We start from the raw sequence: 15,583 nt of genomic DNA, 5'->3' as shown, positions 1-15,583 counted from the left end.
TTCAGTCGGTCCATCAGTGATTCAGTTGGTCCATCAGTGACTCAGTCAGTCCATCAGTGATTCAGTCGGTCCATCAGTGACTCAGTCGGTCCATCAGTGACTCAATTGGTCCATCAGTGATTCAGTCGGTCCATCAGTGATTCAGTCAGTCCATCAGTGATTCAGTCGGTCCATCAGTGATTCAATCAGTCCATCAGTGACTCAGTCGGTCCATCAGTGACTCAGTCGGTCCATCAGTGACTCAATTGGTCCATCAGTGATTCAGTCGGTCCATCAGTGATTCAGTCAGTCCATCAGTGATTCAGTCGGTCCATCAGTGACTCAGTCAGTCCATCAGTGATTCAGTCGGTCCATCAGTGACTCAGTCGGTCCATCAGTGACTCAATTGGTCCATCAGTGATTCAGTCGGTCCATCAGTGATTCAGTCAGTCCATCAGTGATTCAGTCGGTCCATCAGTGACTCAGTCGGTCCATCAGTGATTCAGTCGGTCCATCAGTGATTCAGTCGGTCCATCAGTGACTCAGTCGGTCCATCAGTGATTCAATCAGTCCATCAGTGACTCAGTGAGTCCATCAGTCACTCAGTTGGTCCATCAGTGACTCAGTCAGTCCATCAGTGACTCAGTCGGTCCATCAGTGATTCAGTTGGTCCATCAGTGACTCAGTCGGTCCATCAGTGATTCAGTCGGTCCATCAGTGATTCAGTCGGTCCATCAGTGATTCAGTTGGTCCATCAGTGACTCAGTCAGTCCATCAGTGACTCAGTCAGTCCATCAGTGACTCAGTCGGTCCATCAGTGATTCAGTTGGTCCATCAGTGACTCAGTCGGTCCATCAGTGATTCAGTCGGTCCATCAGTGATTCAGTCAGTCCATCAGTGATTCAGTCGGTCCATCAGTGATTCAGTCGGTCCATCAGTGACTCAGTCAGTCCATCAGTGACTCAGTCGGTCCATCAGTGACTCAGTCGGTCCATCAGTGACTCAGTCAGTCCATCAGTGACTCAGTCGGTCCATCAGTGATTCAGTCGGTCCATCAGTGACTCAGTCAGTCCATCAGTGACTCAATCAGTCCATCAGTGACTCAGTCAGTCCATCAGTGACTCAGTCGGTCCATCAGTGACTCAATCGGTCCATCAGTGATTCAGTCGGTCCATCAGTGACTCAGTCAGTCCATCAGTGACTCAGTCAGTCCATCAGTGACTCAGTCGGTCCATCAGTGACTCAATCAGTCCATCAGTGACTCAATCGGTCCATCAGTGACTCAATCAGTCCATCAGTGACTCAGTCGGTCCATCAGTGACTCAGTCGGTCCATCAGTAACTCAGTCGGTCCATCAGTGACTCAATCAGTCCATCAGTCGGTCCATCGGGGACCAATTGACTTGACTTCATTGGAGCTAGACTCAGACTCTTCCACCACTCTTCATAAACAAATTGAAACACTTCAAAAGTTTCCTGTAATTCAGTCAGTCAGTCTTTGGGAGTTGCTGCTCTCTGATTGGTCAGAACAGAGACTCACCTGGATCGTGTTCCTTCAGGCTGTCGGTCTTTACATCGTCCTCTGGATTCTTCTTCTCTTGTTGATGCTCATTTCTGTGCTTTATTGGGTTTCTTCATCTTCCTGTCTGTTTTCTCTGCTCCTCTGTCCTCCTCTGTCCTCCCCCTCTGTCCTCTCTCCTCCTCTCTCATCTGTCCTCCTCCTCTCTCCTCTGTCCTCCTCCTCTCTCCTCCCCCTCTCTCCTCCCCCTCTCTCCTCTCTCCTCTGTCCTCCTCCTCTCTCCTCCCCCTCTCTCCTCTCTCCTCTGTCCTCCCCCTCTGTCCTCCCCCTCTGTCCTCTCTCCTCCTCTCTCGTCTGTTTTGCTCCTCTCTCCTCTGTCCTCCTCCTCTCTCTTCTGTTTTGCTCCTCTCTCTTCTGTCCTCCTCTGTCCTCCCCCTCTCCTCTCTCCTCCCCTCTCTCCTCTCTCCTCCCCCTCTCCCCTCTCTCCTCTCCTCTCTCCTCTCTCCTCTGTCCTCCCCCTCTGTCCTCCCCCTCTGTCCTCCCCCTCTGTCCTCTCTCCTCCTCTCTCGTCTGTTTTGCTCCTCTCTCCTCTGTCCTCCTCCTCTCTCTTCTGTTTTGCTCCTCTCTCTTCTGTCCTCCTCTGTCCTCTCCCCTCTCTCCTCTGTCCTCCTCCTCTCTCCTCCCCTCTCTCCTCCCCCTCTCCCCTCTCTCCTCCCCTCTCTCCTCCCCCTCTCTCCTCTCTCCTCCCCCTCTCTCCTCTCTGCCAGACTCTGGATGTCTTCAATAATTCAGCCTCTTTCAGCTCACAGATGCTTCATGAACTCAGATCAGAAAATGAACAGAAGAGAGAAGTTTAAAATCAGAAGCAACTAAATAAAAATCATTTTACTGTAAAAACGTGAAGTGAAATTCAACAACTCCCCAACAACAACTACAAATCCTCCTTTGACTGACGCTTTGAGTCAAACCACACGGTAAAATGTCAGGATGGAGGGAATCTGATCTGTAATCTGATCTCAGAAACGAAAGTTCAGCTCCGATCAAGTTGCTGACTGCCTGCGATCCCCGATCAGTTTACAGCCCCGCAGGGTCACCTGGAGACCGGGTGGAGGAGCAGAGGGGTGGAGAGTCTGGGGTGGGGGTGAGTGGATGGGTGGAGGGTGGAGGGTGGAGGTCTGGGGGTGGTGGGGTTGGAGGCTGGAGGTGTGAAGGTGAGTGGAGGGAGATGTTGGGGCGGAGATGTGCAGTTGGAGCCTGGTCTGCCTGATGACTGGATGAGGGAGGTACTTTCACAATAAGAGACGTGTGGACACCATCATCAGACACAACACCTTTATTTTCCTGCTGGTTTACAGCATCATTCCCATTGCTGTTCCCGTCGCTGCCACCAGGCGTCACTCTAAACCAGCCTCCACACACATCTGGTAAAAGACACCCTGCAGGCGGAGCAGCTGAGCCGGAGAGTCCATCTCCACCACCGAGCCCCGCTCCATCACCATCACCCTGAGGACAAACACACCGAGAGGACACGTCTCAAAGGGGGACTGAAGACAGAACAGACCTGCAGAAAGACAAGGAGCAGCAAGACATGGAACCGAAAGACAAGGAACCGAAAGACAAAGAGCAACGAGACATGGAACCGAAAGACAAGGAACCGAAAGACAAGGAGCACAAAGACAAGACCTTAGTTTAGTTTTGGGTTCAGGTTTAGGATCAGGTTGAATTTCAGGTTCAGGTTTGGGTTCAGGTTCAGATTCAGGTACAGGTTGAGGTTGGGGCTGAGGTCGGGTTCAGATTTAGATTCAGGTTGAGGTTCAGGTTTAGATTTAGATTCAGGTTGAGGTTGAGGTTCAGATTTAGATTCAGGTTGAGGTTCAGGTTTAGATTTAGATTCAGGTTGAGGTTCAGGTTCAGATTTAGATTCAGGTTGAGGTTCAGGTTTAGATTTAGGGTTAGTTTGAGGTTCAGGATGAAGTAAACAAGCACTGAATCTGAGACGGGAGAAGGTTGAACCAGTCGGTAGGTTTGAACTGCTTATGGTGCTTTAGGGTTGGGGGGGGGTGGGGGGATAGGGGGGTGTTAGGGGGGTAGGGGGTAGGTGGAGGTTGGGGGGTCAGGGGTGGTAGGTGGGGGTTTGAGGGAGTTGGGGGGTAGGTGGGGGTTAGGGGGGTAGGTGGAGGTTTGAGGGAGTTGGGGGGCTAGGTGGAGGTTGGGGGGGTTGGGGGGTAGGTGGAGGTTAGGGGGGTTGGGGGGTAGGTGGAGGTTGGGGGGGTTGGGGGGTAGGTGGAGGTTAGGGGGGTTGGGGGGTAGGTGGAGGTTGGGGGGTCAGGGGTGGTAGGTGGGGGTTTGAGGGAGTTAGGGGGTAGGTGGGGGTTAGGGGGGTAGGTGGAGGCTGGGGGGGTTGGGGGGTAGGTGGAGGTTGGGGGGTCAGGGGTGGTAGGTGGGGGTTTGAGGGAGTTGGGGGGTAGGTGGGGGTTAGGGGGGTAGGTGGAGGTTGGGGGGGTTGGGGGGTAGGTGGAGGTTGGGGGGTCAGGGGTGGTAGGTGGGGTTTTGAGGGAGTTGGGGGGTAGGTGGGGGTTAGGGGGGTAGGTGGAGGTTGGGGGGGTTGGGGGGTAGGTGGAGGTAAGGTGCGTAGTACAGGAGTTTGGGTTCCTCAGCAGCAGGAAGGCAGCTGACTGGGTCACACCTTCCAGTGATTCCCAGCGAACCAGACGGGCGGTGTAGCCGGCCAGTCAGTCCAGGTGGAGACAGCTGGGACTCCGTCAGGTTCTGAACGGCACAGACCGCCATGGCGTCAGTCCACAGAGGGTGAAGACCACAGAGGGTGAAGACCTGGGAGTCCACCAAGCAGGACACCGGCTTCCACTAAGGTCTGTCTGTCACAGTCTCACGTACGATGTGTCTCTCACGTATCCCAGTCATTCTCGGCAACTGGAAAGGACGCGCTGTCCTCCGCAAACGCTGTCCACACACCCTGTCTCTCTCCGGACGTGGTGCAGCCCACACTCAGTACCGTACCGTCGGTCTCTGGAACTGTCCGTCCGCAGTTAATAAGACAGAATTCATCAGTTCACGTTCAGATCCTCGTCCTGACGGAGACATGGATCCGCCCGGAAAGCTCAGCTGCGCCCGCTGCTCTCTCTGCGTCTGCGATGTTAAGCCACGCCCCTCGCTGTCCTCGCTGTCCTGGACCAGGAGGCGGTGCTGGATTTTGGTCCGTCTCTGCACTGCGCCCGTCAACAACAACACGTTTGAATATGCTGCTTTAGCGGTCACTGCTCCATCAGAGCAGATGCTCTGGTCTGTACCGCCACCAGGGGGCGATCTGGAGGCTCTGTCTCTGAAATGGACCTGTTCCTCTGATCCTGATCATGGCTCACCACTGTTGCCATGGAGACACGAACATTCTCATGGACAGACCTCAGGCTCAGGACTTTCCGGACCTCATCTGCCCCCCCCCCCCCCCCCCAGAGCTGGTGAAGTCCTGGACCTGGTTCTGACTCCTATCTGCTCCATAGAGAGGGGACAGTTAGTCCACTACACCTGTCAGACCAGGTCCTGGACTCCAACACAGACGGTCTCCATCGTCACAGCAGCTCAGCTCCATCCTGCCCGTCCCGCACACGTCTCACCACTTCCTGTTAACGAGGCTACAGAGACACTCTGGTCCTCTCTGGTCCTCTCTGGACAAACTCTGCCCCCGGATGTCCAAACCAGTCCATGGCTCTCTGAAGTTCTGAGCTGACCTGCAGTCTCACATTGTCCCTTCCTCCCTGGAACCCGGCATTGTCCCCGCGTCCCCCCACTGCTCAGAACCCTCATCTGGACCTGGTCCAGGATGAAGACTCCAGGCCGTCTCACTTCTTCCAGTCCTGTCAAATCCTGGAGGCTCAGGATGTAACCCAGTCTCTGAAGATCTGTGGAACCAGAACCTGCTGGACCCTTTCAGTCAGGCTTCAGGTTAGACAAATGTCCTCTCAGTCTCAGAGTCTCTGGTCCGTCCTCGGTCCTCCTGCCGCTGGACTGCTCTGCTGAACCATCAGGTCCTCCTCTCCACTCTGAGCCCGACCTCTCAGGTTCTGTCCTGTTGTGGTCCAGGTCCTGAATCACAGGCAGGTCCTTCAGAGAGTCCTGGGGGAGGAGTCCAGGTCACATGGCCTAGCAGGGGTCCCTCAGGGGCCGGTGCTGGGTCCCGTCCTCCAGGGGTCCCTCAGGGGCCGGTGCTGGGTCCCGTCCTCCAGGGGTCCCTCAGGGGCCGGTGCTGGGTCCCGTCCTCCAGGGGTCCCTCAGGGGCCGGTGCTGGGTCCCGTCCTCCAGGGGTCCCTCAGGGGCCGGTGCTGGGTCCCGTCCTCCAGGGGTCCCTCGGGGTTCGGTGCTGGGTCCCGGTCCAGGGATGCGGTCCAGGGCTCTTCCTCTCAGCTGATCAGCAGGTCTGGCTGATCCTCCACCTTCAGCTCCACCTGTCTCAGACTGGACTCATGGTCTGTCCAGCTGTCCTCAGATCAGGGTCCAGCTTCAGTCCAGACTACTTGTCCACAAACTCAGCCAGAAGCCTGGGGTCATGATGGATGACCTGCTGACCTTTAGGGTTCTCCATCTAGTGGCCGTCGCTCTGGACGGACGCGTCTCCAAGACGTCGCTCTGGACGGACGCGTCTCCAAGACGTCGCTCTGGACGGACACGTGTCCAAGACGTCGCTCTGGACGGACGCCTGTCCAAGACGTCGCTCTGGACGGACGCGTGTCCAAGACGTCGCTCTGGACGGACGCGTCTCCAAGACGTCGCTCTGGACGGACGCATCTCTAAGACGTCGCTCTGGACGGACGCATGTCCAAGACGTCGCTCTGGACGGACGCGTCTCCAAGACGTCGCTCTGGACGGACGCATCTCTAAGACGTCGCTCTGGACGAATGCGTCTCTAAGACATCCCTCTGGACGGATGCGTCTCCAAGACATCCCTCTGGACGGACGCGTCTCCAAGACGTCACTCTGGAGGGACGCGTCTCCAAGACGTCACTCTGGAGGGACACGTCTCCAAGACGTCGCTCTGGAGGGACACGTCTCCAAGACGTCGCTCTGGAGGGACGCGTCTCCAAGACGTCGCTCTGGACGGACGCGTCTCCAAGACGTCGCTCTGGAGGGACGCGTCTCCAAGACGTCACTCTGGAGGGACACGTCTCCAAGACGTCACTCTGGACGGACGCGTCTCCAAGACGTCACTCTGGAGGGACACGTCTCCAAGACGTCGCTCTGGAGGGACGCGTCTCCAAGACGTCGCTCTGGACGGACGCGTCTCCAAGACGTCGCTCTGGAGGGACGCGTCTCTCAGATGTCGCTCTGGACGGACGCGTCTCTAAGACGTCGCTCTGGAGGGACGCGTCTCTCAGACGTCACTCTGGGCGGACGCGTCTCTAAGACGTGGCTCTGGACGGACACGTCTCCAAGCCGTCGCTCTGGACGGACGCATGTCCAAGACGTCGCTCTGGACGGACGCGTCTCCAAGACGTCGCTCTGGACGAATGCGTCTCTAAGACATCCCTCTGGACGGACGCGTCTCCAAGACGTCGCTCTGGACGGACGCGTCTCCAAGACGTCGCTCTGCACGAATGCGTCTCTAAGACATCCCTCTGGACGAATGCGTCTCTAAGACATCCCTCTGGACGGACGCGTCTCCAAGACGTCGCTCTGGACGGACGCTTGTCCAAGACGTCGCTTTGAAGGGACGCGTTTCTCAGATGTCGCTCTGGACGGACGCGTCTCTAAGACGTTGCTCTGGAGGGACGCGTCTCTCAGACGTCACTCTGGGCGGACGCGTCTCTAAGACGTGGCTCTGGACGGACACGTCTCCAAGCCGTCGCTCTGGACGGACGCATGTCCAAGACGTCGCTCTGGACGGACGCGTCTCCAAGACGTCGCTCTGGACGAATGCGTCTCTAAGACATCCCTCTGGACGGACGCGTCTCCAAGACGTCGCTCTGGACGGACGCTTGTCCAAGACGTCGCTCTGGAGGGACGCGTTTCTCAGATGTCGCTCTGGACGGACGCGTCTCTAAGACGTCGCTCTGGAGGGACGCGTCTCCAAGACGTCACTCTGGGCGGACGCGTCTCTAAGACGTGGCTCTGGACGGACACGTCTCCAAGCCGTCGCTCTGGGCGGACGCGTCTCCAAGCCGTCGCTCTGGACGGACGCGTTTCTCAGATGTCGCTCTGGACGGACGCGTCTCTAAGACGTCGCTCTGGAGGGACGCGTCTCCAAGACGTCACTCTGGGCGGACGCGTCTCTAAGACGTCGCTCTGGACGGACGCATGTCCAAGACGTCGCTCTGGAGGGACGCGTCTCCAAGACGTCGCTCTGGACGGACGCGTCTCCAAGACGTCGCTCTGGATGGACGCGTTTCTCAGATGTCGCTCTGGACGGACGCGTCTCTAAGACGTCGCTCTGGAGGGACGCGTCTCCAAGACGTCACTCTGGGCGGACGCGTCTCTAAGACGTCGCTCTGGACGGACACGTCTCCAAGCCGTCGCTCTGGGTGGACGCGACTCCAAGCCGTCGCTCTGGAGGGACGCATGTCCAAGACGTCGCTCTGGAGGGACACGTCTCTCAGACGTCGCTCTGGACGGACGCGTCTCTAAGACGTCGCTCTGGACGGACGCGTCTCCAAGCCGTCGCTCTGGACGGACGCATGTCCAAGACGTCGCTCTGGACGGACGCATGTCCAAGACGTCGCTCTGGACGGACGCGTCTCCAAGACGTCGCTCTGGACGGACGCATGTCCAAGACGTCGCTCTGGACGGACGCGTCTCCAAGACGTCGCTCTGGACGGACGCATGTCCAAGACGTCGCTCTGGACGGACGCGTCTCCAAGCCGTCGCTCTGGACGGACGCATGTCCAAGACGTCGCTCTGGACGGACGCGTCTCTAAATGAACTGTAGGACTGTAGATCTGGTACCTGCTGTAGTCCAGGATGGTGTGGAGGCGGTGAGCGATGGTCAGCACGGTGCAGTCCCGGAACTGAGTGCGGATGGTGGACTGGATCAGCTGGTCTGTGTTCAGGTCCACCGCTGCCGTGGCTTCATCCAGAACCAGGATCCTGGACTTCCTCAGCAGAGCACGGGCCAAACACAGCAGCTGCCTCTGGCCCAGACTGAGAACAGAACCAGGGAACTTAGTCTCACTGTGGAACACAAACACACCTTCAAGGTTCCTTTCCAACAAAAATAATGCAGGAAACCTGAGCCAGCATGGCCACAGTCCCCCACTCTGCCTCTAGAACCACAGAGTCCCCCACTCTGCCTCTAGAACCACAGAGTCCCCCACTCTGCCTCTAGAACCACAGAGTCCCCCACTCTGCCTCTAGAACCACAGAGTCCCCCACTCTGCCTCTAGAACCACAGAGTCCCCCACTCTGCCTCTAGAACCACAGAGTCCCCCACTCTGCCTCTAGAACCACAGAGTCCCCCACTCTGCCTCTAGAACCACAGAGTCCCCCACTCTGCCTCTAGAACCACAGAGTCCCCCACTCTGCCTCTAGAACCACAGAGTCCCCCACTCTGCCTCTAGAACCACAGAGTCCCCCCACTCTGCCTCTAGAACCACAGAGTCCCCCACTCTGCCTCTAGAACCACAGAGTCCCCCACTCTGCCTCTAGAACCACAGAGTCCCCCACTCTGCCTCTAGAACCACAGAGTCCCCCACTCTGCCTCTAGAACCACAGAGTCCCCCCACTCTGCCTCTAGAACCACAGAGTCCCCCACTCTGCCTCTAGAATCACAGAGTCCCCCCACTCTGGCTTGGGCTAGGTCGCTGGTACTGACCAGGTCCCAGTTCTGTCTGGGTGGTTCCGTCAACTGTGGGGAGGAGACCGACTGTCCGGCTCTCACACACCGGGACCTGTGGACCAGTCGGCCTCATTACTGGAACTAATCGACACCGTCAGGCCTCATCGGACCGATCACTGACTCAGAGTCCAGCCGGGGTCGGTTCCTCCACTGCCCCTGTGGTCCTGGTCCCACTCTGTCTGGCTCCTTTAATCCCAGTTCTTAGTCTTAAAGGGCTCCTCCTGATCTACCGCCACCCTGGTCCTGGTTTACCTCCACCCTGGTCCTGGTTTACCTCCACCCTGGTCCTGGTTTACCTCCACCCTGGTCCTGGTTTGCCTCCACCCTGGTCCTGGTTTACCTCCACCCTGGTCCTGGTTTGCCTCCACCCTGGTCCTGGTTTACCTCCACCCTGGTCCTGGTTTGCCTCCACCCTGGTCCTGGTTTACCTCCACCCTGGTCCTGGTTTACCTCCACCCTGGTCCTGGTTTACCTCCACCCTGGTCCTGGTTTACCTCCACTCTGGTCCTGGTTTACCTCCACTCTGGTCCTGGTTTGCCTCCACCCTGGTCCTGGTTTACCTCCACTTTGACCTCAGTGGGCGGAGCCAAGGTGCATCCTCTCTGGCTGTGTTCGAAACCGCGTACTTACCTACTACTCATACTAACTTATTGAGTATGCAGAGCGTCTACACTGGCAGGATGCGATTTGTGAGTATGCGAGAAGTTCCTGGATGCATACTGCATTCGCCAGAAATGTTGAGTAGACATCGTGGGTTTACTACTCATACTGAAATTACCCAAGATGCAACGCGACGGACAGTGGGAGAGCGGGAGCCGATGAGCATGTTTAAAAAAAAAAAAATTAATTATTAATAAATTACTTTATTTTAATTTAAAATAGTTTAAAAAAAACAAACAAAAAAAAAACACTTACATCTGACAACAAGTCCAAATTCGTGCAAACAAAATCCTAAACGGTTGGTATTTGGACAAATAAACGACACAGTCGGCTCTGAACCACCACTTTGTCGCCTAATTTAAAAAAAAATCTCGATAAAGTTGTACATTTGAAGAGTCTAGAGCTAAAGTGAAATCAGCTTTAGCCAGGTGATTTCAGCTCGGGGAGGAGTGCAATGCATTGTGGGTTATTATGTAGTATGCTGTAGTGTAAACGCTTTGCATACTGTCGGATGGACTGGGTAAACAGTATGCAGTATGGACAGTATGGGTATGGAAGTATGGAGTAGGCAGTATGCGGTTTCGAACACAGCCTCTGTCTTGGACCTCAGTGGGCGGAGCCAAGGTGCATCCTCTCTGTCTTGGACCTCAGTGGGCGGAGCCAAGGTGCATCCTCTCTGTCTTGGACCTCAGTGGGCGGAGCCAAGGTGCATCCTCTCTGTCTTGGACCTCAGTGGGCGGAGCCAAGGTGCATCCTCTCTGTCTTGGACCTCAGTGGGCGGGTCTTCTGAACCATCAATACTGAATGACGATTGGTTTCAGCTGCCATGGTTCTCCAGATCCTCTGTGGTATGCGGAGATCTGCTCTCGTCTCTACAACAGATCCATAAACGAGGCCACCATCCCCAGCCTCACCTCCAGATCTGGAGTTCTCTGAGGGCGGAGTTGAGAACCGTCCTCACAGAGGGTTCCATGGGAGGTTCTCAGCAGACCCTCACAGCGGCCAGACTGACAGAGTCCACGGTCTGGAACGACGGCTCACCTGAGGTTTTCTCCTCCCTCGCTGCACTCATGGTCCAGTTTCTGAGGCAGACCTGAGACGAAGCTCTTCATGTGAGCCAGATCCAGAGCTCTCCACAGATCCTCGTCAGAACAGTTCTCAAATGGGTCCAGGTTCATCCTCAGAGAACCAGAAAACAGAACAGGGTCCTGGAAGAACAGGCCAAAGTTCACATTCACTGAGGAGCAAATCGCTTGGGGTATTTTCACAGCTTCACTACTTCCTGAAAATAGCTGTGCACATTCATTTCCTGTCTTGCATTATTGGCCAAACTGATTAATCCAGGTGTGTCTGGTTTAGACTGCTGCAACAAGACACACCTGGATTAATCAGTTTGGCCAATAATGCAAGACAGGAAATGAATGTGCACGGTTAATTTCAGGAAGTAGTGGAGCTGTGAAAATGGCCCATTATGACATCCAGATAACACTTTTAGAGTTCTGGCAGGAACATGTTCCCTGAAAGAGGAAGGAACCTGCAGAACCAGGTCCAGCAGGGGAACCCTGCAGAACCAGGTCCAGCAGGACACTTCCTGGTAAGCCTGGTGAGGAGGACCAGTGCCCTGTTCTCCCGTCAACAAGTTGCTCCAGCAAAGAGTCTGAGCCCCTCCCTCCACCCAGTCCTCTCAGCTCCACCCTCCATCCTCCACCCTCCCTCCTCCACCCAGTCCTCTCAGCTCCACCCTCCATCCTCCACCCTCCCTCCTCCACCCAGTCCTCTCAGCTCCACCCTCCATCCTCCACCCTCCCTCCTCCACCCAGTCCTCTCAGCTCCACCCTCCATCCTCCACCCTCCCTCCTCCACCCAGTCCTCTCAGCTCCACCCCTCCCTCCTCCACCCCTCCCTCCTCCACCCTCCCTCCTCCACCCAGTTCTCTCAAGTCCACACCTCCCTCCTCCACCCCTCCCTCCTCCACCCAGTCCTCTCAGCTCCACCCTCCATCCTCCACCCTCCCTCCTCCACCCAGTCCTCTCAGCTCCACCCTCCATCCTCCACCCTCCCTCCTCCACCCAGTCCTCTCAGCTCCACCCTCCCTCCTCCACCCTCCCTCCTCCACCCAGTCCTCTCAGCTCCACCCCTCCCTCCTCCACCCCTCCCTCCTCCACCCTCCCTCCTCCACCCAGTTCTCTCAAGTCCACACCTCCCTCCTCCACCCCTCCCTCCTCCACCCTCCCGGTGTGAGTCCTGGCCTGGGGGATGATGGAGATCCTGGATCGGAGCTGATGGAGGCCGATCTGAGAAATGTCTCTTCCATCGATCAGGATTCGGCCGTTGGCCGGTTCCAGGATTCTGAAGATTCCCAGAGCCAGGGAGGATTTTCCAGCTCCGGTTCTCCCGACGATCCCCACCTGTAAACCAGCGTTCTCATCAGAACCCGTTCCCGTCGCTCCCACGCTCTCCTCGGGCTGACCTTCTCCCGGTCCTGGATGCTGACGGAGATGTCCTTCAGAGCCCAGTCCAGACCCTTCCGGTACTGCAGTCCGTAGGCCTCGAAGTCAATGGTTCCCGAGCCGGGCCACGTGTCGGGCAGGGAGCCGGACCCGGTGGTCCAGGAGGCCTGAGGGGAGAACCGGGAGACAGATGAAGCTCCGGCAGATGGAGGTTCCAGGGGGACCGTTTCAGGGTCAGAGGTCAAACCTCTTTGGGCGTCTGGTCGTACTCTCGGACTCTCTCAACAGACACGATGTTGTTCTCCACATCAGTCCAGGACCGAACGATCCAGCTCAGGATCCCTGTCACCTGCACAGAACATCCACCTGGAGCTGGAGAACCTCATCAAGACGTCCAGCTTCACCAGAGGGTAAGAGAAAGAACCTGGACCTGCAGAGAGTGAGTCAGAGCCAGACCCACCACCCCTGGACTCAGTTCACCACGGCTCCTCACCGAAAAGACGGCTGCTGCCAGAACCAGCAGGTTCCCCAGGAACTCCAGGTTCACCGCCAGCCACCTGGAACAGCGTGGAACAGACACCATCGGGGTGAAACAGAGACCCAACGTTTCCAGAGCGCCGCACAGGCTCTGTAGCAGCACTGGAGCCGGACCGGAGCAGGACCGGAGCCGGACCGGAGCAGGACCGGAGCCGGACCGGAGCCGGAGCGGAGCTGGAGCAGAACTGGACTGGAGCCGGACCAGAGCCGGAGCGGAGCTGGAGCAGAACTGGACCGGAGCCAGACCAGAGCCGCACCGGAGCCAGACCGGAGCCGCACCGGAGCCGGACCGGAGCCGGAGCGGAGCTGGAGCAGAACTGGACTGGAGCCGGACCAGAGCCGGAGCGGAGCTGGAGCAGAACTGGACCGGAGCCAGACCGGAGCCGCACCGGAGCCAGACCGGAGCCGCACCGGAGCCGGACCGGAGCCGGAGCGGAGCTGGAGCAGAACTGGACTGGAGCCGGACCAGAGCCGGAGCGGAGCTGGAGCAGAACTGGACCGGAGCCAGACCAGAGCCGCACCGGAGCCAGACCGGAGCCGCACCGGAGCCGGACCGGAGCCGCACCGGAGCCGGACCGGAGCCGCACCGGAGCCAGACCGGAGCCGCACCGGAGCCGGACCGGAGCCGGAGCAGAGCTGGAGCAGAACTGGACTGGAGCCGGACCGGAGCCGTAGCGGAACCGGACCGGAGATGGACCGGAGCCGGAGCCGGACCGGAGCCGGAGCGGAGCTGGAGCAGAACTGGACCGGAGCTGGACCGGAGCCGGAGCCGCACCGGAGCCGCACTGGAGCCAGAGCGGAGCTGGAGCAGAACTGGACTGGAGCCAGACCAGAGCCGCACCGGAGCCGGACCGGAGCCGGACCGGAGCCGGAACAGAGCCGGAGCGGAGCTGGAGCAGAACTGGACTGGAGCCGGACCGGAGCCGGAGCGGAACCGGACCGGAGCTGGAGCAGGACCGGAGCCAGATCAGAGTCGGAGCGGAGCCGGATCAGAGCCAGACCGGAGTGCCACCAGAACGGAACCGGAGCCGGACCGGAGCCGGAGCGGAGCTGGACCAGAGCCGGACCAGAGCCGGACCGGTGCAGGACCGGAGCCAGAACGGAGCCCGACTGGAGCCTGACTGGACCCGGACTGGAGCTGGACCGGAACCAGACCGGAGCCTGAGTGGAGCCAGACTGCAGCCGGACGATGTCCATCAGTCTCCATAGTTACTCTGATGATACTCAGCTGTTCATCAGTTTCCATAGTTACTCTGATGATACTCAGCTGTTCATCAGTCTCCATAGTTACTCTGATGATACTCAGCTGTTCATCAGTCTCCATAGTTACTCTGATGATACTCAGCTGTTCATCAGTTTCCATAGTTACTCTGATGATACTCAGCTGTTCATCAGTTTCCATAGTTACTCTATGATACTCAGCTGTTCATCAGTCTCCATAGTTACTCTGATGATACTCAGCTGTTCATCAGTCTCCATAGTTACTCTGATGATACTCAGCTGTTCATCAGTTTCCATAGTTACTCTATGATACTCAGCTGTTCATCAGTTTCCATAGTTACTCTATGATACTCGGCTGTTCATCAGTTTCTATAGTTACTCTGATGATACTCGGCTGTTCATCAGTCTCCATAGTTACTCTGATGATACTCAGCTGTTCATCAGTTTCCATAGTTACTCTATGATACTCGGCTGTTCATCAGTTTCTATAGTTACTCTGATGATACTCAGCTGTTCATCAGTTTCCATAGTTACTCTGATGATGCTCAGCTGTTCATCAGTTTCCATAGTTACTCTATGATGCTCAGCTGTTCATCAGTTTCCATAGTTACTCTGATGATGCTCAGCTGTTCATCAGTTTCCATAGTTACTCTATGATACTCGGCCGTTCATCAGTTTCCATAGTTACTCTATGATACTCGGCCGTTCATCAGTTTCCATAGTTACTCTGATGATACTCAGCTGTTCATCAGTCTCCATAGTTACTCTGATGATACTCAGCTGTTCATGGCTGTGTCTCCTGGTGACTCAGGACCAATAGAAACCCTTTTTAACTGGATCTCAGACATCCAGTCATGGATATCAGTGAATTTCCTGCAGCTGAACAGGGCAAATCTGAGGTTTTAGTTTTTGGTCCTGAAGGCCAGAGAGAGAAACTTTTACCAAAATAACCAGATTTTAAACCAGAACAATCTGGTGAAAACCTGGGTGTGATTTTTGACTCTGAGCTAAATTTTATTCCACATATTTAAAATAGAACTAAGATTGGTTTTGATCATCGTAAGTATAAAGTCAGAGTCGCCCGTTTCTCTCTGAGGCCAGCAGGAGGTGCTAATGTAGCTTTTATCTCCTTTTTGTTAGATTCCTGTAATGCCTTGCTCTCTGGTCAGAGATAAAGAATATTTCAAACCTCCAATTACTACAACACTCAACCGCTGTGCTAACGAGGACCAGGGGGCGGAGCCACATTACTCCAGTCTAAAGTCCTGATAGGACCAGGGGGCGGAGCCACATTACACCCCGATAGGACCAGGACCAGGGGGCGGAGCCACATTACACCAGTTTAAAGTCCTTATAGGACCAGGGGGCGGGGCCATAT

The 15,583-nt window shown here is 56.5% G+C and overlaps 1 protein-coding gene across 1 annotated transcript in view; it reads right to left on the bottom strand.

Annotated features, from left to right (window-relative positions):
• Positions 1 to 2,891: 2,891 nt before the first annotated feature.
• The window catches only part of LOC115382617 (multidrug resistance-associated protein 1-like), a 101,630-nt gene continuing 88,938 nt past the window's right edge, over positions 2,892 to 15,583 (bottom strand). Inside the window, exons 24-30 of the mRNA XM_030084433.1 lie at positions 12,878 to 13,004; positions 12,695 to 12,796; positions 12,468 to 12,614; positions 12,247 to 12,405; positions 11,039 to 11,205; positions 8,449 to 8,643; positions 2,892 to 3,000 (exon numbers count right to left, since the gene is read on the bottom strand). Of these exons, the coding sequence (XP_029940293.1) occupies positions 2,892 to 3,000; positions 8,449 to 8,643; positions 11,039 to 11,205; positions 12,247 to 12,405; positions 12,468 to 12,614; positions 12,695 to 12,796; positions 12,878 to 13,004 (1,006 nt within the window). The remainder of the gene's footprint in view (positions 3,001 to 8,448; positions 8,644 to 11,038; positions 11,206 to 12,246; positions 12,406 to 12,467; positions 12,615 to 12,694; positions 12,797 to 12,877; positions 13,005 to 15,583) is intronic.

This window comes from Salarias fasciatus, assembly GCF_902148845.1.
Source record: "Salarias fasciatus chromosome 7 unlocalized genomic scaffold, fSalaFa1.1 super_scaffold_4, whole genome shotgun sequence".
Lineage (NCBI taxonomy): Eukaryota > Metazoa > Chordata > Actinopteri > Blenniiformes > Blenniidae > Salarias > Salarias fasciatus.
Note: the sequence above shows the minus strand (reverse complement) of the source record. Positions and strands in the feature narration are given on the sequence as shown.